This window comes from Apiospora marii, assembly GCF_038362585.1.
Source record: "Apiospora marii strain CBS 49790 chromosome Unknown utg000003l_segment0_segment0, whole genome shotgun sequence".
NCBI classification, from domain to species: domain Eukaryota; kingdom Fungi; phylum Ascomycota; class Sordariomycetes; order Amphisphaeriales; family Apiosporaceae; genus Apiospora; species Apiospora marii.
Genome location: NW_027117374.1, coordinates 5,388,790 through 5,413,588, shown reverse-complemented (window position 1 = coordinate 5,413,588; position 24,799 = coordinate 5,388,790). Strand labels below are relative to the sequence as shown.

Genomic DNA, 24,799 nt, shown 5'->3' with positions numbered 1-24,799 from the left:
TGGCTGAACCAACGAGGCCAAGTGCCAGGCCGCTAGGCATTGCCTGGGCGTCTATTGCCTTGGATATAACTGTAACAGAGATGGTTGTGATCCTAACAGTGAGTGGTGGTAATCTTATTAACATATCCTGAGCACATGTCTTGAAAGAGAGTTTCCTCCCGTCAGCTGTTCTCAATGGCCTTGAGATCTGAAATATGTAGACCCTCGCAATGCGCCCTAGGGGCCTGCAAATCCGGGGCCGCAGTGGGAAGAGGACCTAGCTGCTGTCTTAACGTGAGCGGGTGTTTGCGGGGTAGGCGATCTTGGCTCCCTTAAGATCGGATTTGGTGTGTCTCTATCATCCTTGCTGGTGAGCTGCATGCGTCATTGGCCTGTGCATCTTTAGCTGGAGCACCTTGAGCATCAAGCATTTGCTTATTGTCAGTGTCAAAAGCTGTTTGTGTGTGATCGTGCTCCGACTTTCGTTCAGCTTTTTGTTTAAAGACCAGGGAAATGCCATATATGAAGGGCAGCTTTAGTAAAATCCTTCATAATTGAACTTAAGAATAGTTTATTGCCTGTGGAAGTGAGTTTTCACTCAGGCGGGACTAGGAGCTCCAGAGCTTCCAGGGCCAAGCTTGGACAGGGCTTAGAATATCGACATCATTCCGTGACAGTAGTTCCCCATAGCTTCGGGCTGACTCAAACGGCGATTGCACCTGACGAATAGCAACTCTCGCCTCAAAACCTTCAAACCTTATTACAGGTCCCAATTGAATGTTGCATACACAGGTCCAACGAGATTCTTTACAGTGTCATTTTTTTCTGATTTTTTCCTACCTCGTCTGGCACATTAAGCGACCTAGACATTTTTCACGCTTCGATTTGGATGACAGCAAGTTGCCCCGCCGTGGGGTAAAAGTTCAGCGCAGCAAGAGGAAACCAAAAGGCCATTTCTGGATAGACAGCATCATCACCAACACCCACCACCCACCCGCTGAAAACCCTTTGGGACTCCAATAACCCACCGTCCGTCCATAAACCAACCAGATGAGCCGACGATCAGGAAAATCCCAGGCCGCCAGCGGCAAAGCGGCCTTCGCAGCTGCGGGCGCAGGCGGGTTCGGAGCTTTCTCGTCCGCTTCCAGCGGGAGCAACCTGTCCTACCTATCCGAGCCCCCGAACTTTGCGACCATATCCGACGCGAACGCCGCCGTTTCCTTCAAGAACCTGCTCAAGAAAGATGCCACGACAAAGGCCAAGGCGCTGGAAGACCTGGTCGCCTTCGTCGAGGCCCACCCACACGAGCGCGACGGCGGCGCCGAAGAAGCCATCCTAGACGCCTGGGTCCAGCTGTACCCGCGCATATCGATCGATAACTCACGGCGCGTCCGTGAGCTCTCGCACACCTTGCAACTCGAGCTTGTGAGGTCGGCGCGGAAGCGCATGGAACGTCGCATACCTAAGATCGTCGGCACCTGGCTGGCCGGAACCTTTGACCGAGATCGGGGCGTTGCGCGGGTGGCTACAGACGGTCTGGCTTCGTTCCTCACCACTCCAGAAAAGGTCGCCCAATTTTGGCGCAAGTGTCAGACGCAAATTTTGGAGTACGCCTCCGACGCCATAATAGAGACGGTAGACTCGCTGAGCGATGAGCGCTCCACCAACGCCGACGATGCGGAAGCCAAGTACTACCGAGTCATGGGCGGAAGCCTTGCGCTCGTGCTCAACCTGCTGGAGAAGCTCGATGTTGCGGAAATCGAAAAGAACCAGGAGAGCTACGATACGTTCTTCCAGTCGGAAAAAGTGTGGACCAGCGCAATCGTTAACGAGAACTTTGTGAGGAGACAGTCACATCAAATGGTCCGAACCTGCCTCGACAAAATGCCAGGAGTGATCGAGGCTAGGCTCCCACAACTGAGCAAAATCTACATTGCAGAAGGCTTGAAGAGCGATCAGACAGGGTCCGCTGTTGACTTTGTCGGGACTTTGCTCGCTCTGACGGCAAAACACCCTACGGTCTGGACAACGGACTACAAAGCGAAGAAATCGCCCCTTTCGCGATTACAACTCTTCCTCGAAAAGGGCTCCCAGGGCGGCCCTGCTTCACATTGGGAGTCCGTTGACAAGCTCCTCAACACGCTACCTGAGGGCATACTTCCCAGCGACTTGGAAGGGGCTACCAAATGTATAGAGTGTTTGAGGACGGGAGTTGTCAGGCGAGAAGAGCCGCGCAGCAATGCTGTTGCCGCATGGTCGTGCTATCTGAGTCTGGTCCGGCAGTTCATTCTCAAGTTGGACACAGAAGGATCAGCGACCAAGTTGGTGCAGGACTGTCTTTTCCCGCTCACCGAGCAATACCTTTTCCCTCGCCCTGAGCTTTCAGCCTGGGCCTCTGGATGCCAAATACCTGTCGTTATCAAGGCGTACACATCGTCCGCCGTATCGCCCAAGAAAGAAGTGGTGCAAGCGACGGAGCAGCTTTGGGAAACGTTACGAGACCAATTTAGGGAGCGCATGAAGGGCTCCTTGCCTGAGGCGTCCAAAGAGCACGAAAAATCCCAGAAGGCCATCGCCGATGAAGGCAGCCGTTGGTTTGCGTTGAGCGGAAAAATTCTCGAAGGCCACTCGAAAACCATTGCGACCGATCGACCGATACCCGATATTCCCGCGAAACCGTCGGTTGAACTGCTGATTGACGCGCTGAAGCTACTGGAGACCAGACAGTGGAAGCCCTTTGGCGCCGCGACAACAGTCCAATCGTCCCTCAAGAGTTCGCCCCTGCTGTTCTCATCTCCGCACGCTGACGATTTTCTGCGACAGCTTGAGGAGGCAGTATCGAGAGGTGGCCCCGCCCTCCTGAAATCAGCCAGCGCGCCATACCTCTTCTCGAGCGTTGTCAGCCTAGGCGAGGTTCAAGAGCGACAAGAAGAATTCACGCGAGTGTGGAAGGCCATCATTGCATCCGTCCTGTCGGCGGATGACCTGTCGGCGGATGATAGCAAGTTGGCAGTCCAAGCGGTGTCGATGCTTATCTCCAGCAATGCCTCGGCATCATTAGCTCATCAAGACGATGTCCTTCAGGAACACCTTGTCCGATTCTGCCTCGAGTGTACTGCTGGGGTTGGCGATGTAGACTGGAAGTTGTATGACGGCGTACTTGGCTACAGCGCGTTGACCAATGACTCTACCAAGAAGCTGGTCAAGGAGCTGGTGAACCGCTTGGCCAATCTCAACGGACAGCCCTCATCCGGCGTCTGCAAGGGACTCATGTTGATTGCCCAGAATAACCCCCAGCTTCTCTCGGCGGATGACGAGATTCATATGTCCCTGATGACCAGCATCTTGAGCCTCTCTGAGCAGTCCAATGACCCAGACTTGGTCAGCTTGAAGGCGTTGTTAGACAAGCCGTCCACAAAGCCGAACAAGATCGAAATTATACAGCACAACCTGAACGACGCGAGTGTCAGCTCTCTTAGCATTGAGACGCTCGTGCAGCAGGCAATACATTTAGGAGACGCCGCAGGTGATGCCCAGGTCCTGGCGTCGATTATGCCAGATGTCGAATGCTGGAAGAAAGAGCTGGCCTCGCTGTGCGAGGTTACACCTAACCCATCGCTTTCACTCACGAGTAGCCTTGCAGGTTCGTACTTCTTGGTTGCGCCTTCTTCTCCGGATGCCGCAGGAGAGTTGAAGCGAGACCGTAGCGGATGCTCCATCGCAGGTAGGATGGCTATCTACCTTTCCAAGATGCTCTCATCAGGCTTGGATCTTAGCCCACTCCCATCTAATAAGCAGGCCGATCTGCTGGTATGCCTGGCCGTCACTGCAGAGGTTGCTGCAGACCAACTGACGGCGATGGAGAAAAAGAGAGTCTGGGGCTCATTGGAGAGCGAGGCCACACAGTCATATGCTGAGGACCTCGTCTCCTCAGCTCGGAAGTTGTTGAGCTCAATGACAGATGATGCCAGTGGATGGAGAGACGGCTCCGGCTCCAAAAACTCTGAGATTATCCACACTATCTTCAGCGAACTGCTAGAAACCACCAAATCCACTACCACTCTCGGCCTTTATCATGCTCGCGTACTAGGCGAGCTAGTACAAGCACTGACCGAGAGGCACGGCTTCCCTAGCTCCGCAGAAGACTGGCTGAACCAGTTGCAAGTCCTGAAATCAAGTCCTTCGACCATTCTTCCAGCAGCTGCCATCCTGACGGGGGCTGGCGAGACCTTGTCCGCCAGCAAGACTATCAACAACTTCTGCAACCGGCTTGTCAGCGACATCGCTGGAGCCAAGTTGGATTCCGACAAAACGCTCGGGCTGTTGGTCGTGCTTAATGCTTGCATGCAAGTTTACGAAGCAGGTGAACTCCCCGTGGCCAATAACCGTCTCGTGTTTGCGGTCAGGCAAATTACATCGTGGCTGGAGACACCTGAGGATTTGGACTACCGTCTTGCCACCGAGAGCTGCCGGGCTCTTCGTTGCCTGCTGCCCTGCATCAAGGATGTCTATGGCTCGTACTGGGAGCGGTCTATTGACTTCTGTCTCTACCTGTTCACCAAAACGACTAGCCAGTCATTGGATTACCGCCTGCCCGGTATCAATGCTGCTCTTCGACTGCTCACTACGATACAAGGGCTAGAGGAGCCAAATGACGATCTCGTCGATGTGCTTCAAAGCACAGCAGAAACACGATCAGCAGCGCTGTTGGAGCTCTTGAACCTTTCACACGAACAGGAAACCCAACCTCTGGAGATTGTCGATACCATGGTTTGCCGGTTGGTAGAGAAGATCCCGTTGGACCATGTCAAGGACCTTTCGGACCTGTACGGCCTGGTGGCAGCCGATTCGCGGACTACCCAAACAGCAGCCTTTTCTGTGCTCCACAAGGCTCTCCCGGCTGCTCAGGAGCAGCTATCTCTGGACGTGCTGCTCGACAAAAAGACCGCAAAGCTGCCCGACGAGCTCCTTTCGCTCCTCCTGGAGGCGCCAACTCTCGAGGCGTATTCCGATGAGGCGTTGGCTCGCTTCCCCACACCTATAAGATCGTACCTGTTGTCGTGGCATCTCGTCTTCGACGCTTTCAAGGCGGCGTCCTTCAAGTTACGCAGTGACTATGCCGACATCCTCAAGAGCGAGAACTATATCGGACCCCTTATGGAGTTCACTTTTGATGTGCTAGGCCATTCGGCAGCGAACGGGCTGAATCTCGACCGTGAGAACTTGACTGTCGAGCATATCACTTCATATGATATCAAGCTGGCAGAGACGGAGATGGAAGAGAAGAACATGCAATGGCTCCTGGTCCATCTCTTCTACCTCGTGCTCAAGTACGTCCCAGGGCTGTTCAAGGCGTGGCACATCGACTGTAAATCCAAGCGGACCAAGATCGCGGTCGAGAGCTGGGTGGCCAAGTACTTCTCGCCGATCATCGTCTCGGAGACGTTCGAGGACGTAACGAAGTGGGCAGAGACACAGGAAGCGCCGGCCGACGACGAGAAGGAGCTCATTGTCCGAGTCAGCCGGGCCGCCAAGGAGATCTCGGTGGGGTACGAGGTCGACGAACACGAGGCTTCGATTGCGATTCGGGTTCCGCCGGCCTTCCCTCTCGACGGTGTGGCGGTGATTGGGGTGAACCGTCTCGCGGTCAGCGAGAAGAAGTGGCAGGCGTGGATCTTGGCCACCCAGGGAGTTATCACCTTCTCGGTAAGTTTCATTGGATACCTCATCCGCCAAACAAGTCACAGAATGGCTAACATGACAAAAACAGGGCGGCAGTATTGTAGACGGGCTTCTGGCCTTTAAGCGCAACGTCAACGGCGCCATGAAGGGCCAGACCGAGTGCGCCATCTGCTACAGCATCATTAGCAGCGACAAGCGGATACCCGACAAGGCTTGCGGGACTTGCAAGAACCTCTTCCACAGGTCCTGCCTGTACAAGTGGTTCCGCAGCAGCAACCAGAATACGTGCCCACTGTGCCGAAACCCCATCGACTATCTGTCGTAGGATATATACTTTGCAGTGCACGGGGAAAGGCACATTCGATTGAGATATGTGGAATAGTTATCTTCTGAAACCGTCACAAAAATAGACATATCCCAGTGGAATCCATGTACAGCAACAATGTGTTACAACGTGGGACAAGCTTCCCAAGCTTTTGCCCAGAACTTGGTGAATGTCTTAACTGCCTAATTACTGTAAGCTCTTTAGTATGTGAGCCTGCGTGCCAACTCTTGGTCAAGCCGTCAGAACATCACTAGTGCCTTCTCAAGATCCTCAGACTACTTCTTCTTGACAGCTCTTGGTAGTGGACCTGCATTGATTGGATGAGACGAAATCCCCGTTTTCTGTTTCCCCTAGTCCCGGTTGGGATCGTGGGGAATCTCTGCTCGCTGAGCTGATGCCACGTGCACTGCAGCACATTTCCTGATTGCCAATACGGAGTAATCTCACGGAATACATTGGGACTGTTCGTGATAATGGGAACCCAGTGCCAAGGGGATCATCAATTCATCCAAGACTGCCCTGACTCGTGGGTTTAATGAAGCTGAAGAGTATCGGTAGCAAATCGCAGATTCTGCGTTGTCTAATTTTATCTCAGCTCTAGTAAAGTCAGGGGCTGGCCTATTTTCTGCAGCATGATGTCAATTGAGGGCGCCGTCCGGGGCATGCTTGACCAGTTCTAGACCGCTTGCGCCTGCGGCGCGCGCCTCTCTCCCTTGTTCTTTTCTTCCCAACCCGCTCCAATCACCCACTTCCCGTATTGCCTGCCAACTGGACCTATGGGACGTGGGACGTGGGACGTGAAACGTACGCCAAGACAACGAACATGCTTCTTTCTCTTATCGGGTTTCCGCCAGTCTTACGGCAGCTGAAGGGAGGGCTTGGCATTGAGGGAAAAAAAGACATGAGGACATGTCTTGGTTCCCTGTTCGCTGGCCAGGGGAGGAGGGGCCGGGGGGCTGGCTGGCTGGTTGCTGGCTGGCCCAAGTTCGAAGCGAAACGGGACCCGGTCGATGATGCTGATGCTGGCTGGCTGGCTGGCTGCTGGAACAACAAACGATTGGGCTGGCATTCTCTCGTCTGCTGAGGTCGTCTTTTTTCCCGTTTATGCTACCATGTTTACTTTCCGTCAATTGATTGTTTAACCAGGGAAACTTCTCCTCTTGGTCCTGGTTCCCATATTTCGACTGTCGTTCATTCCACCACGACCAGCCAGTGTGGGTTTGATAAGTGAATCTCAGCCGCCGGAGAGGTCTCCGTCTCGCAGTTGATCGATCGCTCGCCCACCCAGCCCTGATCCTTTCTTTTCTCGCGATAGGGTAGCAGCACCAAAAACCCACGCTTACGTACGAGTAACTGACGGACTTCACTTGTTGGTTTTCTCCTGCTGCGAACTCATACTCCACGGACCCGCGAAAACAACCAAGTCGCCAAGCCTCTGTATAAGTCGGCAATAAATAATATGGCAGGCGCAACGACGAGCGGCCGCCGTTCCCACAACGGCAATGGCCACAGCAACGGCGGCGTCGAACGCGAAAAGAGCCCGCGCAAGTCGCACCAGGGCAGCAGCACCTCGCGCCGCCGCGACCGCGAGGCCGACGGCGACGCCACGGCCGCGGTGCCGCGCAACCGCCACGACATCCTGCACGGCAACCACAGCCACGTGCACGGGGGCCACGGGCACCGGGGCGTCGTGTTCCGGCACCACGGGCACCGCGAGCCGCCGCGCAAGGACGGGCTGCGCGGCAAGATCCCCGTGCGGCCCGAGGGCGAGAGCGGGCGGACGGGCATCCACCCGCTGCACTTCTTCCGCATCATCTGGCGCTCGACCAGCTGGATCTCCCGCGCCGTCAACATCCTGTGGCCCGTCGTGCCGGCCGCCATTGCGGTGTATTTCGCCGTGCCCCAACACGAGCAGAATACGCTCAAGTTTATTCTGGCTTATATCGGCATGATTCCCTGCGCCAACCTCGTGGGGTTCTCGGGGCAGGAGCTCGCGCGGAAGATGCCTCACATGCTTGGTGTTTTGACGGAGACTACGTAAGTTTTGCAATGCAAGCCCTACTGATAGTATATTCAAGTGCCCGAAACTAATATTTTCTCTTTGATGTAGATTTGCCTCGGTAGTCGAGATCATCTTGTTCATGATGCTTCTGGTGAACAACCGATTCATCCTAATCCAGGGAGCCATCTTGGGTTCCATCCTGGCGACCATGCTGCTCTGCCTCGGTATGTGCTTCTTCGCGGCCGGCATGCGGCGCGACGAGGCCACCTTCGACGAGGCCATCACCGAGGCCGGGTCGGGCCTGCTGCTGACCGCGGGCATCGGCCTGGCCGTGCCGTCCATCTTCGAGCGCTCGGTCGCGGGCACGGCGGGCCTGGAGCCGCAGGTCCTCGAGCAGAGCGTGCTGAACATCTCGCACGCCGTGGCCATCCTGCTGCTGATATCGTACCTCGTCTTCGTCTGGTTCCAGACCAAGACGCACGACGGCATCTTCAACGCCATCTTCGAGCACGACGAGCACCGCGACCACGACCGCGAGAAGGACATGAACAAGGACAAGCTCACCCTGACGGAATGTCTCATCGCCCTCGTCATCTCGGTCGGGCTCGTGGCCCTGCTGGCCTACATCCTCGTCGACCTGATCGAGCCCATGATCGAGGAGCACGGGCTGACGGACCCGTTCGTGGGCCTGATCCTCGTCCCGCTCGTCGAGAAGGCGGCCGAGCACCTGACGGCCATCGACGAGGCCTGGGACAACCAGATGAACTTTGCGCTGTCGCACTGCCTCGGCTCGACGCTGCAGACGGCCCTGCTCAACGGGCCGCTCGTCGTGATTGTCGGCTGGGGCCTCGGCAAGCCCATGAGCCTCGACTTCCAGATCTTCGACATGGTCATGCTCATCCTCGCCGTCATCGCCGTCGGCAACTTCCTCCGCGACCAGAAGTCCAACTACCTCGAGGGGTTTCTTTGCGTCATTCTCTACGTGGCTATCGCCGTCGCGGCGTTCTACTTCCCGAATGTGCATGCGGCGGAGAGCGGGGGTGATGGGGCCGGGTCCGGGGCTGAGGGGAGTGGTGGACACTGATGAGCGTATTGTTTAAATACCCCGTGATATGGGTGTAACTATCCAGTAATGTTCTTGTTCCTTTCGGCTATACTAGGAGCCCCATGTATGTGTTTTTACTGTCTTTTCTATATCATGAGCGGCATGCGATGGGAGTTTGCAGGTTTGGTTTTCCGCATACACATAGGACTGTTCTCGAGTCACGATATCCGGTAGATTGGCGTGGTTCTGCGAGACTTGATACGCAATAGACAGAGATTGAATATATACGAGAATATCGTACGACGCATACTATTTGCCCCCATGGTCTGATTGAAGCATATTGGGTTTCTTGCTTCCTGTAGTAAGCATCGTTCTGACATCCAGGGGTAGTCAGGTTCAGCTTCCTGAAACTGGTGGTGCCGAGATGACGAAGGTGTTCTTACTAATGCCTCTTACTCGTCTTCATCTGACGAGCCCATGGCTTTGTTGGGCTGGTTCCCGTTGACAGGACGTCGGCCATTGTGTCCATTTTCCCATACTACTTTCAAGATGAACGCATCTTTGTTGGCTTTTCCGGTAGGCAAACGACAATGAACGAACGGGGGCCTCCTTTCTCTAGAATCGTGTGAATACAACCCGCTATGTATATAACTTGCCTCCATACGATCTCTAGGCAGCCTCTCTATGAAACCATTACTCGCCCATCACAACAACCCTCAGATCTTACCACTGCCAAGTCTGCTAAAAAAAACCACCACAACCATGACCACCCGGTTCACCCCCGCCTGTACCTTCCGCAACTACCTCTGCGCCAAAGACGGCTGCAACCAGTACGCCCTGGAGCCCTGCCGCCGCGCCGCCTGCGTCAACGACAAGCACACGGAATTCTGCCTCGCAAACCTCGTCGGCACGCTCGCGCTGCGCCGTCAGTACCCCAACGACGCCGTGAAGGTCGTCGGCGACACCTACGGGCCCGGTTTCCCCGAGAGCATGTACAAGGCGCCGGCGTTCGGGGAGCGAGATGCCCAGATCGGCTACTGCGCGGAGCACGGCGACAGCGATTCTGCTGCGGCTGCGGATAAGGCAAAGTTCTGGGGGCAGCGCGGGACTGTGGAGGAGAAGCGGGAGTTTGTCGAGGGGAATGCGGTGTATGTCGAGATGGTTTGCAAGTGGCGCAGCGGGCTGGACCTAAAGGGGCTGCTGAAGGTGCCGGTGAAGACGGCGGATGGACTGCTGTTTTGAGTCTGGCCTAGGGAGTCTCGAGGTTCGGGATGCCAACATAAGACATGTGATGCGGAAACGGGTGAGCGGCGCGGCTGGTTGCCGATCGTGACCTCGATAGAGCTCGCCCTAAATACAATGTCAAACAAGAAGTTGATCAGAAGATATTAGCTTGCCATAATGTAGTTCGCGCCCCTATTGATCTGTGACAGTGCCTTGTGGAGCCCAACAGCAACTCCTACAAAACAGAAAAGTCACATATAAACTCGGCCTTTGACTGACTATATATGACTACATACATACTACTTGTCAATGCTACGACTGCGATCTATCATGTGCTTCAGTGTCGGGCTGGTGGCAATGCCGCCCCTTCCCCAAGCCTTTAAAACAACTATTTGCTTTTTAGGAATTACCTTGTAAGGTTCTTCTGTAGCTGCATGTAAAACACCATAGACCTGTTCCTAAACGCGGACTGATATACTATCGCAACTCCAATCCCACAGTAGGCCAAGCAGCAAGATGCAACGGAATTAGATTAATAGCATACATTCGTTCAGGGGTCTTAGTTGCCATACCACTCAAACTCGGAACCTCCTCAGTTGCCAGCTAAACTGTTACAACCCAGAGTCTTCGCTTTTCCCATCCCGTTATATCGTCTCAAGTAATTGTTATTTGCGTCACACAGCATACACTGGACGATCTCAAGTTTTGACGAGAGACTGGCTCAAGATGGCAAGATCAGTACGACGAGGGGCTGATGCTTGCTGCGGGCGTTCGTGCCTCTCCACTAAAACTAGCGCTCCGATTTCGTCGAGATAGCCCCAAGTCGGACATCTCGCTTATCTGATCTGCTGGCCTCTCCTGAATTCTCCCCTCCGATACCACACGACACGACACCCAATTCGCAAACGGCAACATGGGATTCATACACAGAAACAGCTGGTTCTTGCTGCTGCTACTCATTGGCATTGCGCTGGCATCCGTCGATGCGAAGCTGAAAGCCGATCATGGATCCGCGAGCGCATTGAGCATGGAGGCCCTGGAGGAGAAACTGCAGGTAAGGAGGACCAGCAATACTCCCAATTGAACTATTTACGAAGAGCAATTGCACTGACGATGCATTTCTCCCAATCGCAGTCCTGCCCCGTCGTCGCCGCCCTCAACGCCGAGAAGCAGGCCGCCGCCTCGACGACCTCGACCCTGACGTCGCGCATCTTCGCCGTGCTGTTCCCGGGCAGCCCCGCCACCAACGCGCTGCTCGCGACGCTGTACATCAGCGGGCCGCCCAACTTCCTGCTGGCCCTGTGCCCGACCAACATCGACCCGTCCTCGCTGTCCGTCATGGTGGCCTTCGCCGTCGGCGGGCTGATGGGCGACACCCTCTTCCACCTGCTGCCCGAGATCTTCCTGGGCGAGGACAGCCCCGAGCACGTCCGCTTCGTCCTGGTCGAGCCCAACCGCAACCTGCTGCTGGGCGTCGCCATCATGGTCGGCTTCATGACGTTCGTGGCCATGGACAAGGGGCTGCGCATCGCGACTGGCGGCGCGGGGCACGAGCATGGGCATGGGCATGGGGGTCATGCTCATGACGAGGCCGTGGTGGCGTCGGCGGCGGTGGTGGCTACGGGCATTGAGGAGGCCAAGGACGGCGTCAAGTCGAGGAAGAAGTCCAAGAAGGAGGTCGCCAAGCCCGAGGCCCCGGCGGCAAAGGAAATCAACCCCAGTGTCAAGCTCGGTGGTTACCTCAACTTGATGTGAGTACACATTTAACGATATATGGACCTACTCTATGTATACATACTTATGCTAACCCGCCGTCCAGTGCCGACTTCACCCACAACATCACGGACGGCCTGGCCATGTCAGCCTCCTTCTACGCCTCGCCCACCATCGGCGCCACCACGACCGTCGCCGTCTTCTTCCACGAGATCCCGCACGAGGTGGGCGACTTCGCGCTGCTGGTGCAGTCGGGCTTCTCCAAGCGGGCGGCGATGGGCGCACAGTTTGTCACGGCCGTGGGCGCGCTCCTGGGCACCCTGGTCGGCATCGCGGTGCAGGAGTACGGCGGTAACGGCGGCAGCGGGGCCCCGATGGGTATGAACGAGGGCATCTGGGGCACCAGCTTGAGCTGGGGCGACATGCTGCTGCCCTTCACGGCCGGCACGTTCCTCTACGTCGGCACCGTCGCCGTTATCCCCGAGCTGCTCGAGACGGGGCCCAACAAGTCGGTCGAGCTGCGCAAGACGCTCGTGCAGTTCGCGGCGATTGCTGTGGGTGCGGGTATAATGCTTTACATTTCGTGGGACTAGACGGTAATTGCCGTGATCTGATTGATGATCATGATGTACTGCTATCTAGATATATAGACCTTCCATCTTGTGTGTTTAGAGCATAGATAGATATTAAGGAGAGTATAAAAACATTAGAGACGGAGAAAGAAGCTTTGGAATATCCTCGTGACGTCCATTCTGCTTCGCTACAGTATCTCGCTAACGGCCAAGCTCCCGGGGCTAGCTATTGTAGTCTTACGGGGCGTGCTACCCTGGTCATCGGACTTGTTATCCGAAAGGCGTGGGCTAGGGCTAGTGGATGCTGATCCATCTGTTCATCTCATTACTACATACATGGACAAACGTCGCGATCCTCGGAGACGGGAAACTCCGTATCTTCGGAGTTCAGTGGCCGGCGAGGACTCATTTCAGGACCAACATAGGGTACTGCATGTCCGTACATGATCCATACTCACCGCTGCTTTCCTTCCCTCCTTGCGGGTCAGCTTGACAGTGTTGGCTGGGTTGAGTTCAAAGCAAACTGACTGGTCTCTATAAAAGTAATATAAGACTCGTCAATTATAAGTTGGTTCGGGGGCCAGAGCTGAAATATTGGAAAACCAACATCAATGAGGGCTGAGCAAACTTGCTCGCATGCGTGATGGGTAACATTGGTTTGCTCCAACAACTGTGGCGGTACAGGTATAACCCTCCATTGCCAAGCAAACTCGACAGGCTCGCTTACAGCAGCACCTGAAGATCCAGAGGCTTAGTTCGGAAACTTACTTATTAATACCTACCCGCCCTACTGCACTTGTTGAGAGCCACCAGCCTGATCGGGACGGATTGGTAAGTTGGACTGCTCAGGTAATCAATCCAGATTGCGAAAGGTGGATGGACTCCGAGATCGGTCGATCCCAAGATGCAACCATGACCACCACCACCACCGCCCGCTGGCTTCTAGTTACCTAACTCTACCTAGGGTAGCCAGTCCCCTTAGATGACGATGTCAGAGTGTCATATTGCTCATCGGTGGGAACTAGCCAGCCTGTGGAAAAGTACGCTTTTTATATCCGAATGTTTGTGTTTGTGGGTAAGCGGCATCAACAAACAAGGGTATCCGGCATGTGTAACTCTGACCGGCTCGTCGAGAAGAGATGGATGGTGGATGCCACCGGATGATGCCATTCATGGACCACAGGTATCGCCATCTATTCTTATACCGATGTAACGAGGGGGGCATATTGGTATGTATGCAACGCAAGCACAGGAAATCAATGCGACTCTGTCTATCATTTCGATGCCAAGAAAATGGGAAGCCAACAGATTAAGCACAAAAGGGCGTACCGTATAGTCAGCTCGGACCGAGCAGTTGGACCCCGGATTTCCTCCCAAGTGGATGGATGGGCTGGGTACTGCATGGATCGGAAAACACTCCTGCAGCCTACCCCAACTCTGTTTGACCATGCCCGCTAAAACACTAGGTACATTGCATATGTACGCCAAAAAGAGTCATACATAGGTATTCCCGCGCGCCCACAGTACAGGATTCGTTTAGTCGGGGCCGTTGGCGTCAGGATGATCCAAGCCATTCCGGGATGCGAGTGTGTAGTGCAAAGGGCGTCTACAGTAACACGAGCACGCAAACGAACGGGGGGCCCAATGGCGACCGGCCCCCAACAGCATCCAAACTGTTGGCTGCACTGCACGTTTAGTTACCAGCCCTCCCTCTCCGCTTCAGGTGGCTCGCAAGCGCCTGAGCGCGCCTTAGGTATTGCATGATCCATCAACTATTCATGCCCCGTGCCTCATGTCATGGCAAGTGTTTCCCCAGTCTCCCCCAGTCTCCCCCCTGGTACGATGGATGACTCAGTGTCGTAGTGCGGTCCAGGTCAAGTCTGCCGTGGATTACGAGGAAGATCGAGTCGACCATGCATACTTGATTCAATCTAAAAAGGTGGTCTCTTCATTACTCGATTCTAGATATATATATAAGAGATCAGACACACCCCGTGGGCCTGAATAAGTTGTAAGCCATGATTGTATTAGTTAAGTACATCGATGCTGCCAGCTACAACCTATCTACCTACCAAACGTTCCCCCAAGCCTCCTGTTCATTGTCAACAGGACCAGGGTAAACCGGCACATCTCCGAATCGTCTTGGCTATTCGCTACTGACCGGCCAGCCAATTGCGATTCACCCCCTATCAGAGAGAGGCGAATTCGACCTATTCGTTCTCTTGTCAGGTGGCATCCTCCAGCCATTACACCACCACCACATCAACCCCGCAGTCGGTCCCTAGGGGCGACGCCGGAGCTCGCTTATACCCAGCAGCAGCAGCTTACTTATTGATAAGAGGCCGCGGCCGTACCTCAACAGCTTCGAATAAACATGTCGTCCACCACCAGCTCCAACAACCCCAGCAGCTTCACCGGCGTGCTGGCCGGCATCAACCGGAAGCTCAGCCACGGGAAACCCGCCGCCATGGAGATCCAGCTCGACAACCACTACAGCTCCAAGGCCTACACGTCGTCGTCGAGCCTGTCGGGCCACGTCGTCATCAGCCCCGCCAAGGACACCCGGTTCGACTCGCTCCAGATCCTGCTCATGGGCGTGAGCCGGACCCGCGTCGACGGCGTGCACGTGCCCCACGCCACCCAGCACACCTTCCTGAAGCTGACCATGCCCATCCCGGACTCGTCGTACCCGGTCCCGCGCCTGTACGAGGCCGGCCGCACCTACACCGTCCCCTTCAACTTCGTCATCCCGGACCACCTCACCCTGAGCGCCTGCAGCCACAAGACGGCCTCGGACGCCGTCCGCGCCCACCACCTCTGCCTCCCGCCCAGCCTCGGCACCTGGGACCGCGACGACATGACCCCGGACATGGCCCGCGTCGAGTACGCGGTCCGCGCCCGCCTGTTCCGCGAGGAGGTCTCGGAGAAGACGCGGACCAAGCTGCTCGACGCCTCGAGGCTCGTCCACGTCCTGCCCTCGTTCGCGGAGCTGCCCCCTTTAAGTATTACGCCCGCCGACAGCCTCTACTGCATGGCCAAGACCAAGTCGGTGCGGCGCTCGATCCTCTCGCCCAAGACGGGCCGGGTCACGTTGACGGCGGCGCAGCCGGGGGCTATCATGCTGAGCGCGGACGGGAGCGCGGCGACGACGACGAGCGCTCGGATCGACCTCCGGTACGAGGCCGCTTCTTCCTCATCTTCTTCCGGCCAATCGCCGCCGTCCAGCTTGCCCAGGATCACCGAGGTCACGTCCAAAGTGTCGGCGGTGACGTTCTTCGGGGGCAACTCCATCAACGACTTCCCCGACATGGGCAACTGGGTCCGGACCTACGGCGCCCAAGGGCGCGGCTCCTTCACGTACAACACCTCCCTCGGGTCCACGGCCGTCGGGGCAGGCGACCTCGAGTGGCAACAAGAGAAGTCGGCGCAGGCGATTGCCCGGCGCGACTCGGGCTACTGCAGCGACGCCGCCGCCGACTCGGATCATCCTTCCGCTACCGGCAGTAGTGGTGGTCGACGGTGGAGTGCGGTATCCTCTTCCTCGACCTCCTCCTCGGCCAAGACGACGAAACCCGCCCCGGTCTACCACACGGCCTCGCTGCAGGTGCCCATCAGCCTCCCCACCCACAAGAAGACCTTCGCCCCGACCTTCCACTCGTGCGTCGTCTCGCGCGTCTACGTGCTGTGGCTGACCATTTCCCTTTCATCTTGCGGCGGCACCACCTCTAAAGCAACGCTGGGCGTGCCGCTGCAGGTCGGCGTGGACTCCGATACTTCCGTAAGTGCCGACGCCGAGGGCGAACGGCCGCCCTCGTTCGAGGCGGCGATGGAGGCGGCCGAGGCGGAGGAGCACCTAAGGCCCCGGAGGACGTTCCGCGCGCCGGAGGAGGGGGGGTTTGGGGGGGATGCGCTGCCGGGGTATGGGGATGGTGGGGGGTGGCGGACGGTGACGGCGGGGGTACACATATAAATAAGGGGCTAGGGGTTAGGGGGTGAGTCACGACCCTACATACAGAGTATTCACCTGACATTTTCTTTTCCTTGGAATTGGTTTCAACACGCATACACCAATCATCTTTAGGCAGCATGGCGTTTCGAGAGGTTGTACTGGGCACATCATGATGGGTTATGGGATGGGAATTTGTTAGGATGTTGTTCCTTTTGTATTGGGGATGGCATGGATCCAATGATACCCGACTGTCTTTAATATACTTACTTTAGGTAGTGTTTATTCCACCTAGCATATATAATAATAACTATTGTTATTCATTGATTGGACAATGGGTGTACTGATCATTCAACTGAGTCCATCGTCCTGCTCCCCTATTCCATCAGCAACCAGGTATTCCATTTTCAGCCAACTACTTGATAATTAGGTGCGTGTTGATTCTCTCTGGTAAGCAAGGAGACAGCTATTCCACAACCAAGATTGAAAGCAAATGTACGCCAAAGGGCGGGAGGTTGACCTGGTACGTACAGCAAGTATCCCCTTCAAGTCTTTTCGCAATCGTCCACCTACCATCTGCCTTTCACCCAACCACCAGGGTCAATGGCCAGAGGCCATCCTGGCTCCATACTCAAATAACGAACAGATAATGAGCTGACGAGAGAAGCGAAAAGAGCGCCGCGTATACCACGGCAGAGAGAAATGGGAGCGCCATCTCGTAAACCTGGACGAGCGAACCCTTCGGAGAGCCCATCTTCCTTCTCGTTTCCTGCTGCAAGCTAGGGCAAACACCAGCTCTCACAATTGCTACTCTGTTCAACGCAAAGTGCGCCCAAAAGGCACTCGGTCTTTGGCAACGTCTCACATGGACTCCGAACAAGGACATCACGAATATTCATGTTAGGAAACATTTTTACCCAGTATCATTTGATCATTACGTTAGTGGCAGAAGCAAGCTGCAGAGCATGCAGCCCGGGATCCAGGCACCAATAAGTTAGTTATCAAAGATCTCCTTTACCGTGGCCCTGGCAGAACCATGGACCTGAATGCCATTAGCCGGCATGATATTCTTTTCATGATGTACGGTATCGTGTAACGTGCCTGGAAGTGTAAGGGGGCGATTTTATCATTACACAGTATACGCTAGACACGTCTTCTACTGGACGAGGTCAATGAGATTTGCAATTACAAACCTACAGGGCAACAACAGAGACCATCATGCCATCACAAGAAGGTGCAACTTGGCAGCATTGGGCTTGGAATTGCCAAATATGAACCACTCACTTATTCCAATAATAGAGTTTCATTTTGACCCGGAACTGAATACAGGGTTTCTTATATATAGTCACAATTCGTTTAGGCAACGATATTGACCACCTTTTCCCCTTCAAACCCGGTTTATACTAGAACTATATTCTGGTCGGGCCATTATTGTTTACGCATATAAATACCTCCCCCCCAGCCCGAATTTTCTCAATTCCTTTCTTCTAATTAATTAATTTTTTTCCTAATGTACCTAACACATCTATCACGGACAGCTTCACCCATCACGGACACCTTCACCCATCACGGACACCTTCACCCATCACGGACACCTTCACCCATCACGGACACCTTCATCCATCACGGACAACTTCATCCATCACAGACAACTTCATTCATCAGCCAAACGGACGGGCCATGGGACGGATTGATTGGTATATACTCTTGTTATTCAGCTAACACTTTTACTATATAGGTAGTTCTCTCATTGGGTATATATCACTATCGAGCTGATATAGGCTACCTTGGGCGGAAGCTGTTGAGAGAGGGGGGGGAGCTGTTGGAGGAGGAAGCTGGTTGAGGAGGATTGAGCTGGCGGAGGGCGAAGCTGGTGGAGGACGGAGCCGAGGACCGCACCGATCAGGACCACACCGACCAGGACGACACACCGACCAGGACGACATACCGACCAGGACGACACATTAATTAGGACGACACATTGATTAGGACGACATATCGACCAGCACGACATGTCTATCAGGACGACATATCTATCAGGACGATACCGACCAGGACGACATACCGACCAGGACGATACCTCGACTAAGACGATATACCGACCAGGATAACACCTCAACTAAGATAACACCTCGACTAAGACGACACTTCGACTAGGACGATATAACAATTAAGACAATATACCGACTAGGACGGTACACCAACCAGGACAACATACTGACCAGGACGACACGACATACCGACCAGAACGACACACCGACCAAGACGATATATCGACCAGGACGATATACTGACCAGGACGATATACCGACCAGGACGACACCGACCAGGACGACACCGACCGAGACGAAGCCGACCAAGGACGAAGCCGACCGAGGACGAAGCTGATCGAAGGGGAGGGCTCTGGCGGAGGACGAAGCTGGGAGAGGTGATATCTGGCGGAGGAAGCTGGTGAGGGGGAATTTGGCGGAGGAGGAAGCTGTTGGAGGGGGAATTTGGCGGAGGAAGCTGGTGGATGATGAAGCTGTATCGGGGTAGATAAGTATGTAGTCACCCTCGAAGAGCCTGCGCCTCATCGTGGCGAGGGTGTCCAGTACAGAGATTGCGAGTGCAATCTCTGGAAGCTAGGACAGGCTCACTGTAGATACTAATACCATCGCCTTGGTGCCGCTTTCCTCACTGCGTGTCCTTCGTTCCTTGCTCGACTGTTCGTCTTCGATGCTCGGGATCTCCAATATGTAATCCTTCCAGCAAGCTAACCTGCCACTGTCTTCGCCTTTAGAGGAGCAGTATTCAAGAATACTCGGGTCAATTGGACCCAACGCAATATGCAGGCATTGTTACAAGGCCAGCATGCTACAATAGCACACACACTCGGCTCCAGTACACCCATCACTCAATTCGCAGGTTGAAAAAAGAAGTAGTCAGTTTGTATTCTAGTCTAGGCTGCTTCACAAGGACGAGGACCTGGTTTCTGAATCTACCAAACTCCCATATAAGGACCGAAAGACCCATGCTGACCCGAACAAACGCCTTCTTTGACATTGGAATGAAGGCAAACAACTAATCACTTAGGAGGTATACTCCTTCTGCAGCAGCTTCGCAATCGTGTTGAGCTGGATGTTGCTCGTACCCTCGTAGATGGCGCCAATCTTGCTGTCCCTCCAGAACTTCTCGGCCAGACCCTCACGGACAAAGCCCATACCACCCATCCACTCGATAGCCAGACCGGAGACGCGGCCGGCGACCTGGGAGGCGTACAGCTTGGCCATGGCGGCGTCCTGGACAAAGTTCTGGCCGGCCTCCTTCTTGCGCGCGGCGTTGTACACGAGGGCGCGGGCGGCCGCGATCTCGGTGTAGGACTGGGCGATCTGGTGCTGCATGCCCTGGAACTCGCCGACGAGCTGGCCGAACTGCTTGCGGTCGTTCCAGACGTACTTGACGGCGTTCTCCCAGGCGCCGAGGGCCAGGCCCGTCATCTGCGCGGCGATGCCGATGCGGCCCTCGTTCAGCAGGCCGATGGCGTACTGGTAGCCCTTGCCCTCCTCGCCCAGGAGGTTCTCCTTGGGGATCTCGACATCGTCGAAGTTGATGGCGCAGGTCGAGCTGGCCTTGATGCCCAGCTTCTTCTCCTTCTTAGCGATGCTGAAGCCCTTGGTGTCCTTGTCCATGACGAAGGCGGTGATGCCCCGGTAGCCCTTGCTGGCGTCGAGGTTGGCAAAGACGATGAAAAAGTCGGCCTCCATCGAGTTGGTGATCCACATCTTGCTACCCGAGATTTTGTAGCCATCTGCTGTCTTGGTGGCCTTGGTGGCCAGGGCAAAGGCATCGGAGCCGGAGACCGGCTCCGACAGGCAGAAGCTGCCCACCGTCTTGGTGGCCAGCGCAGGGAGGTACTTCTTCTTGAGGGCGGTGCTGCCCCACTTGATGATGGCCGTGTTCACCAGTGTGTTGTGCACGTCGACCATGACGGACACCGAAGGGTCCACGCGTGCCAGCTCCTCAATGCCGACAATGGCGGACGTGAAGTTCATGCCGGCTCCTCCGTACTCCTCGGGAATTTCGACGCCCATGAGGCCCTGCTCGAACAGCTGCTCTACCAACGCCGGGTCCATCTTCTCGGCCTCGTCCATGTCCCGGACCTTGGGTAATATCACATCGTTGGCGAACTTTGCGACCGTCTCCTTCATGGCAACCTCAGTCTCGGAGAGGTGGTCTATGGGCGTCGGCGGGATGTCGGTAATATCATTGAGCCGGCGTGGCGTGGCCGAGAGACATCGTGTTCTTTGTGTGCTTGTTAGACAACAATTACCGTGGCCACTGTTTTTGTGAGGCGAGGTGTAACATACTGCTGCTGGGAAACATTGAGCGGCCTAAGGGTACGGCTGCATCGCGGTGCGGAGGAAACCTTCGCTGTGACATTCCGGCTGTGTCGCAATGCGGGCCGGAGGGCTCGTGCGATGGAAGACATGGTGGACGGACAGTTCAAACAAGCAGTAGTAGACAGGCTAAGATGTGAAATGTATTACAAGACACAATAAGAGAGGATGAATGTCAAGAATGGACCACGAGTAATCAACAGTAAAAAGAGAAAGGCTTTGTAAAGTGTTTAAGGAGAGGGTTACAAATTGTCGCCTCTGCGGAACTTCAAGTCAGATTCCAGGGCGCATTCCCCGAGCGTAACCTCAGCCGAGGATAGCCACTTAGAAATCCCGGACCAGAGTCTGGGGTAAAGGCAGGGAGATAGGTGTGAGATCCGGCCCAAGGGTGGCGGGGATAGACTTGCCCACCTTACTACAAGTAACTGGCATGTGAATTGGTCAATGAGAGGCTAGCGGGGCATCGGTCAGGTTTAACGCCGACAGACAGAAACACCAGCCACAGCCAAGCGTGTGGCTTTGAAGCTGCTGGCAAATTGAGATTCAGTCTGTATCGCTGCATCGATAGCACATTGGATTGGAGATTGGATATCTGAGCTGCTTTGGGTGTCCCGTTCTCGAAGCCACCGAACCTCGCCGTCGCAACCATGGCAGCACCCTTCTTCCGCCACCTCCTGCCGACTCTGGCACGGAGGCCAGCCATGACGCCGAGCCTCGCCTCCAAGATCCCGACCAAGACGACGACAGTGCGCGCCTTCTCCAGCACCCCGGCGCCGCAAGCGACGATAATGCAGTCCATTCGAGTGCGTCTACCTGCCAATTCCCTTCCTCCTCCTCTCAAACACCTTATTACGAGCCAGCAATTCTAACGAGAACACCAAAAAACAGGGCTGCCACAACAAAGGCAAGCGAGCCCGCCACGCCATCTCCCCGGCCCTGGCCGAGGCGCGGTCCCCCCAGCAAAAGGGCGTGTGCCTGAAAGTCGGCATCCAGCGCCCCAAGAAGCCCAACTCGGGCGAGCGCAAGACGGCCCGTGTGCGCCTGAGCAGCGGGCGCATGATCACGGCCTACATCCCCGGTGAGGGCCACAACATCCAGCAGCACAGCGTGGTGCTGGTGCGCGGCGGCCGCTCCCAGGATTGCCCCGGTGTGCGGTACCATCTGGTGAGAGGCGCGTTGGATCTGGTAAGTTCTCGGTGTTTTGCTTTCTCGGTTACTTTCTGTGCGGCCATTGGGGAAAGCAATGGCGGACTTAATGCCGGGCACGCAAATGTCCCTAGTAAGGGGGGTTCTTGAGGTCGAACCATCTGCTAACTAATACTCAGGGTGGTGTTGCCAACCGTTCGACAAGTCGCAGCAAGTACGGCACCAAGAAGCCCAAGAAGGCCTCTGTGGGAGCCTAAGGAGATCAAACTCTACGAGACAGATGACTATAGACAGGCAGCAAGCATCAAAAATGCCACATAGGATTGCAAGGCACTAGAGAAATGGGCACATGGCTTCATCTGTACATCACGTGTAATATATCATATCCTAGATTAAGCGGACACAGAAATCTGCTCTTTTTTTTTCTGAGATGGCACAATGTCTGAAAGAGATATGTACAGAAGAACCTCTCTTGGCTACCGCATTTTCTCCAATGGGACCCTTATGACGCCTACCCACACACCCCTTTTGATGTGTCCATTTCCCCCTGGAACCGTTTGATGCACATAATTTGAATTCGTCATTAGAATGAAATCAGCATGACCTCTATGTTATACAGAAAACTACTTCAATCACGACGTCTCTAGTCTTGCTGGTTCTCGAAGCCCTCCGGCTTCTCCAACCCGTTGAGGTCAAAGTATCGCGATGTGCCTGTTGGTTGTGGGTTAGTTGAGAGAACTTGTCACAAAGGGCGATATGAACCAGGAACTTACAAGAATAACCCTTCCAGTCAAAGTTGTCCTTGGGGTTGCAGTGGCACTTCAGGTCCAGTCGTGTCTTCTCGCCAGTCGGGCAGTGTGTGAAGGGCACGTGGTAGTAGGCGATATCGTTGAAGAAGTGGATTTCTTCCTTCTTCAGCAAGAGACCGGCAGCGATCGAGTGAACGGGAGCATCGCCCCAGCGCTCGTAGAAAAAGCCACCGTCCCTATCCAGAGAATCGAAGAAGTCGACGTAGGCCTTGGATCGCAGCCAGTTGAGGTTACCGACTTCGAAGTTCGACCACTAGAAAGAATGTCAGCAATTTGGTCCGCAAAAGTCCGAAAAACAGATCACTTACCATGTGGCAGTGGTTGTAGGTATCACCACCGTCGTCGCTGAGGAATGCCATGGAGTTGCCCTCGGCAATGTGTTCGGGGTTGTTCTTGATGAACTTCTTGACGCTGTCCCAGAGGGTAGGGATGGTCTCGACGTATTCGTACAAGCTGAGCACGAAGCTGTACTTCTTCTTGTTCTCGGCCATGTAGCGGAAGGGGTCGTAGTGGATGTCGCAGAAGAGCTCGATGCTGGGCTCGACACGCCAGTACCATTCGTAGTTCATCATCAGAGGCTGGCGGAAGAAGAAGCCCGACTCGAAGCGGCACATGTGGCGGTAGCTGACCGAGTCACCGTAGATGATCTTGCGCTGCGCCATGTCCTCACGCACCTTCTTGGCCTTGTCCTGGTCGATGAAGTCGGGGAAAGACCAGTGCTCGTGGGGGATCTCGCCGTAGTGCGTCTTGCCGGAGACCAGCGAGGTGGTGACCTTCTTGAAGGTGGCATCGAAAGGCTTGTCGTTCAGGAAAACCCAGTCGTAGTTGTATCGCTTGTTGAATCGATCTTCGACTTGGCGAATGGAGCGGGCAATGTCCCAGATATCGCTGTTGCGGGCAAGGGTGACAAAAGTGGCGTTCATGCGGGGGCCGGGCGCGGTGCCCATCAGGTTGTCCCAACCGGCGTCCGAGGGGGTCAAGGCCATGGGGGCCTCGGAGAGGTCCTGGTGCGAGACGGCGATTCCAGAGCCGCCGTTGGTGCCCTTGGGCGACGAGCCGACGCTCGACTTGCCGCCATTGGTGCCAGTGCTGGCGCCGCTCTTCAACAGTGCCTCCTCCTTCTGGATCTCGGAGGCCTTCGTGCCTGCTCCGGTCATGCCATCGCCTGGCTTACTCGCGGTCGATCCGCGCCCGGCTCCGAATGATTCTGGTTTCAGCGGCACGCCTTGGTATGTGGAGTGGGACATAAAATAGAGGACGGCAACGAACTTGAGACGGCAGTTAGTGTTAGTACGGTGCGGCTGGGCGATTCAGAAAGTTCGGATCATGGGAGAAACGTACGAAAAAGGCAAACAGAACATATCGCACGATGCGTGCATTTCCGGCCGCCATCTTGTCCAAATCCTCGCTACAATGGTGTATAACGAAAAATAGGTATGGACCTGGAGGTGTTGAAGGGAAGAAGTAAGGTATGGAGGGATTGCAGGGCAAATGTCAAATAGAGGGACCGGTCAATGCGATCGAGGGCCGCCGATAGGGGGCAATTGGGGGACCCAATTGTTCCCTCTAGTCAAAAGTATATGCAACTTGGCGAAGACGTGGAACAAAGGGGGGCGTCAAATCATTTCGGGAAAGGCTGAGGCACCCTGACTACCGAGGAAGATGCTTAGGTCGATTGAAGGGATCGTATCGCAGCCAAGGGAGGGAGAGAATGAGGAAAGGAATACAAAAATAAAGACGGGTGAAACAACAAAAAGGTTTGGATTTGTGTTTCCCTAGTACGATGTTGCCCGCGCCTCCGGGGGAAAAAAGAAGAAGAAGAAGAGGGTAATGCGACCGAGTCTCTTGGCTCTGTTACAGTGCAGCGAGGAGGAAGCGACCAATCGATCACTGATAGGTAGCGCGTTTTGGGGTGTTGAGCTGGGAGTTATTCTATTCCAGCTCTTGAAGCACCCAATTGAATGCTGTAAGACTACT

General features: G+C 55.1%; 8 protein-coding genes across 8 annotated transcripts; 6 read left to right on the top strand and 2 right to left on the bottom strand.

Annotated features, from left to right (window-relative positions):
* Positions 1–1,029: 1,029 nt before the first annotated feature.
* Positions 1,030–5,986, top strand: PG985_005234 (uncharacterized protein; the record flags this gene model as incomplete). The annotated part of the gene is made up of 2 exons (XM_066825003.1): positions 1,030–5,685; positions 5,750–5,986. 2 exons carry the CDS (start codon positions 1,030–1,032, stop codon positions 5,984–5,986), a joined length of 4,893 nt encoding a protein of 1,630 aa, XP_066688163.1.
* Positions 5,987–7,445: 1,459 nt separating this feature from the next.
* Positions 7,446–9,072, top strand: PG985_005233 (uncharacterized protein; the record flags this gene model as incomplete). The annotated part of the gene is made up of 2 exons (XM_066825002.1): positions 7,446–8,023; positions 8,097–9,072. 2 exons carry the CDS (start codon positions 7,446–7,448, stop codon positions 9,070–9,072), a joined length of 1,554 nt encoding a protein of 517 aa, XP_066688162.1.
* A 723-nt stretch (positions 9,073–9,795) lies between these two features.
* PG985_005232 (uncharacterized protein) lies at positions 9,796–10,275 on the top strand (the record flags this gene model as incomplete). The annotated part of the gene is made up of 1 exon (XM_066825001.1): positions 9,796–10,275. The coding sequence occupies one exon, from the start codon at positions 9,796–9,798 to the stop codon at positions 10,273–10,275; it is 480 nt and encodes a 159-aa protein (XP_066688161.1).
* Positions 10,276–11,170: 895 nt separating this feature from the next.
* Positions 11,171–12,563, top strand: PG985_005231 (Zip-domain-containing protein; the record flags this gene model as incomplete). Its single annotated transcript, XM_066825000.1, has 3 exons — positions 11,171–11,311; positions 11,392–12,008; positions 12,077–12,563. 3 exons carry the CDS (start codon positions 11,171–11,173, stop codon positions 12,561–12,563), a joined length of 1,245 nt encoding a protein of 414 aa, XP_066688160.1.
* Positions 12,564–14,916: 2,353 nt separating this feature from the next.
* PG985_005230 (arrestin) lies at positions 14,917–16,512 on the top strand (the record flags this gene model as incomplete). The annotated part of the gene is made up of 1 exon (XM_066824999.1): positions 14,917–16,512. The coding sequence occupies one exon, from the start codon at positions 14,917–14,919 to the stop codon at positions 16,510–16,512; it is 1,596 nt and encodes a 531-aa protein (XP_066688159.1).
* Positions 16,513–19,559: 3,047 nt separating this feature from the next.
* PG985_005229 (uncharacterized protein) lies at positions 19,560–20,959 on the bottom strand (the record flags this gene model as incomplete). The annotated part of the gene is made up of 2 exons (XM_066824998.1): positions 19,560–20,772; positions 20,838–20,959. The coding sequence occupies 2 exons, from the start codon at positions 20,957–20,959 to the stop codon at positions 19,560–19,562; spliced, it is 1,335 nt and encodes a 444-aa protein (XP_066688158.1).
* A 555-nt stretch (positions 20,960–21,514) lies between these two features.
* Positions 21,515–22,270, top strand: PG985_005228 (mitochondrial 37S ribosomal protein uS12m; the record flags this gene model as incomplete). The annotated part of the gene is made up of 3 exons (XM_066824997.1): positions 21,515–21,670; positions 21,756–22,052; positions 22,193–22,270. The coding sequence occupies 3 exons, from the start codon at positions 21,515–21,517 to the stop codon at positions 22,268–22,270; spliced, it is 531 nt and encodes a 176-aa protein (XP_066688157.1).
* A 386-nt stretch (positions 22,271–22,656) lies between these two features.
* Positions 22,657–24,214, bottom strand: PG985_005227 (Glycolipid 2-alpha-mannosyltransferase 1; the record flags this gene model as incomplete). The annotated part of the gene is made up of 4 exons (XM_066824996.1): positions 22,657–22,724; positions 22,787–23,075; positions 23,131–24,090; positions 24,164–24,214. The coding sequence occupies 4 exons, from the start codon at positions 24,212–24,214 to the stop codon at positions 22,657–22,659; spliced, it is 1,368 nt and encodes a 455-aa protein (XP_066688156.1).
* Positions 24,215–24,799: the final 585 nt, after the last annotated feature.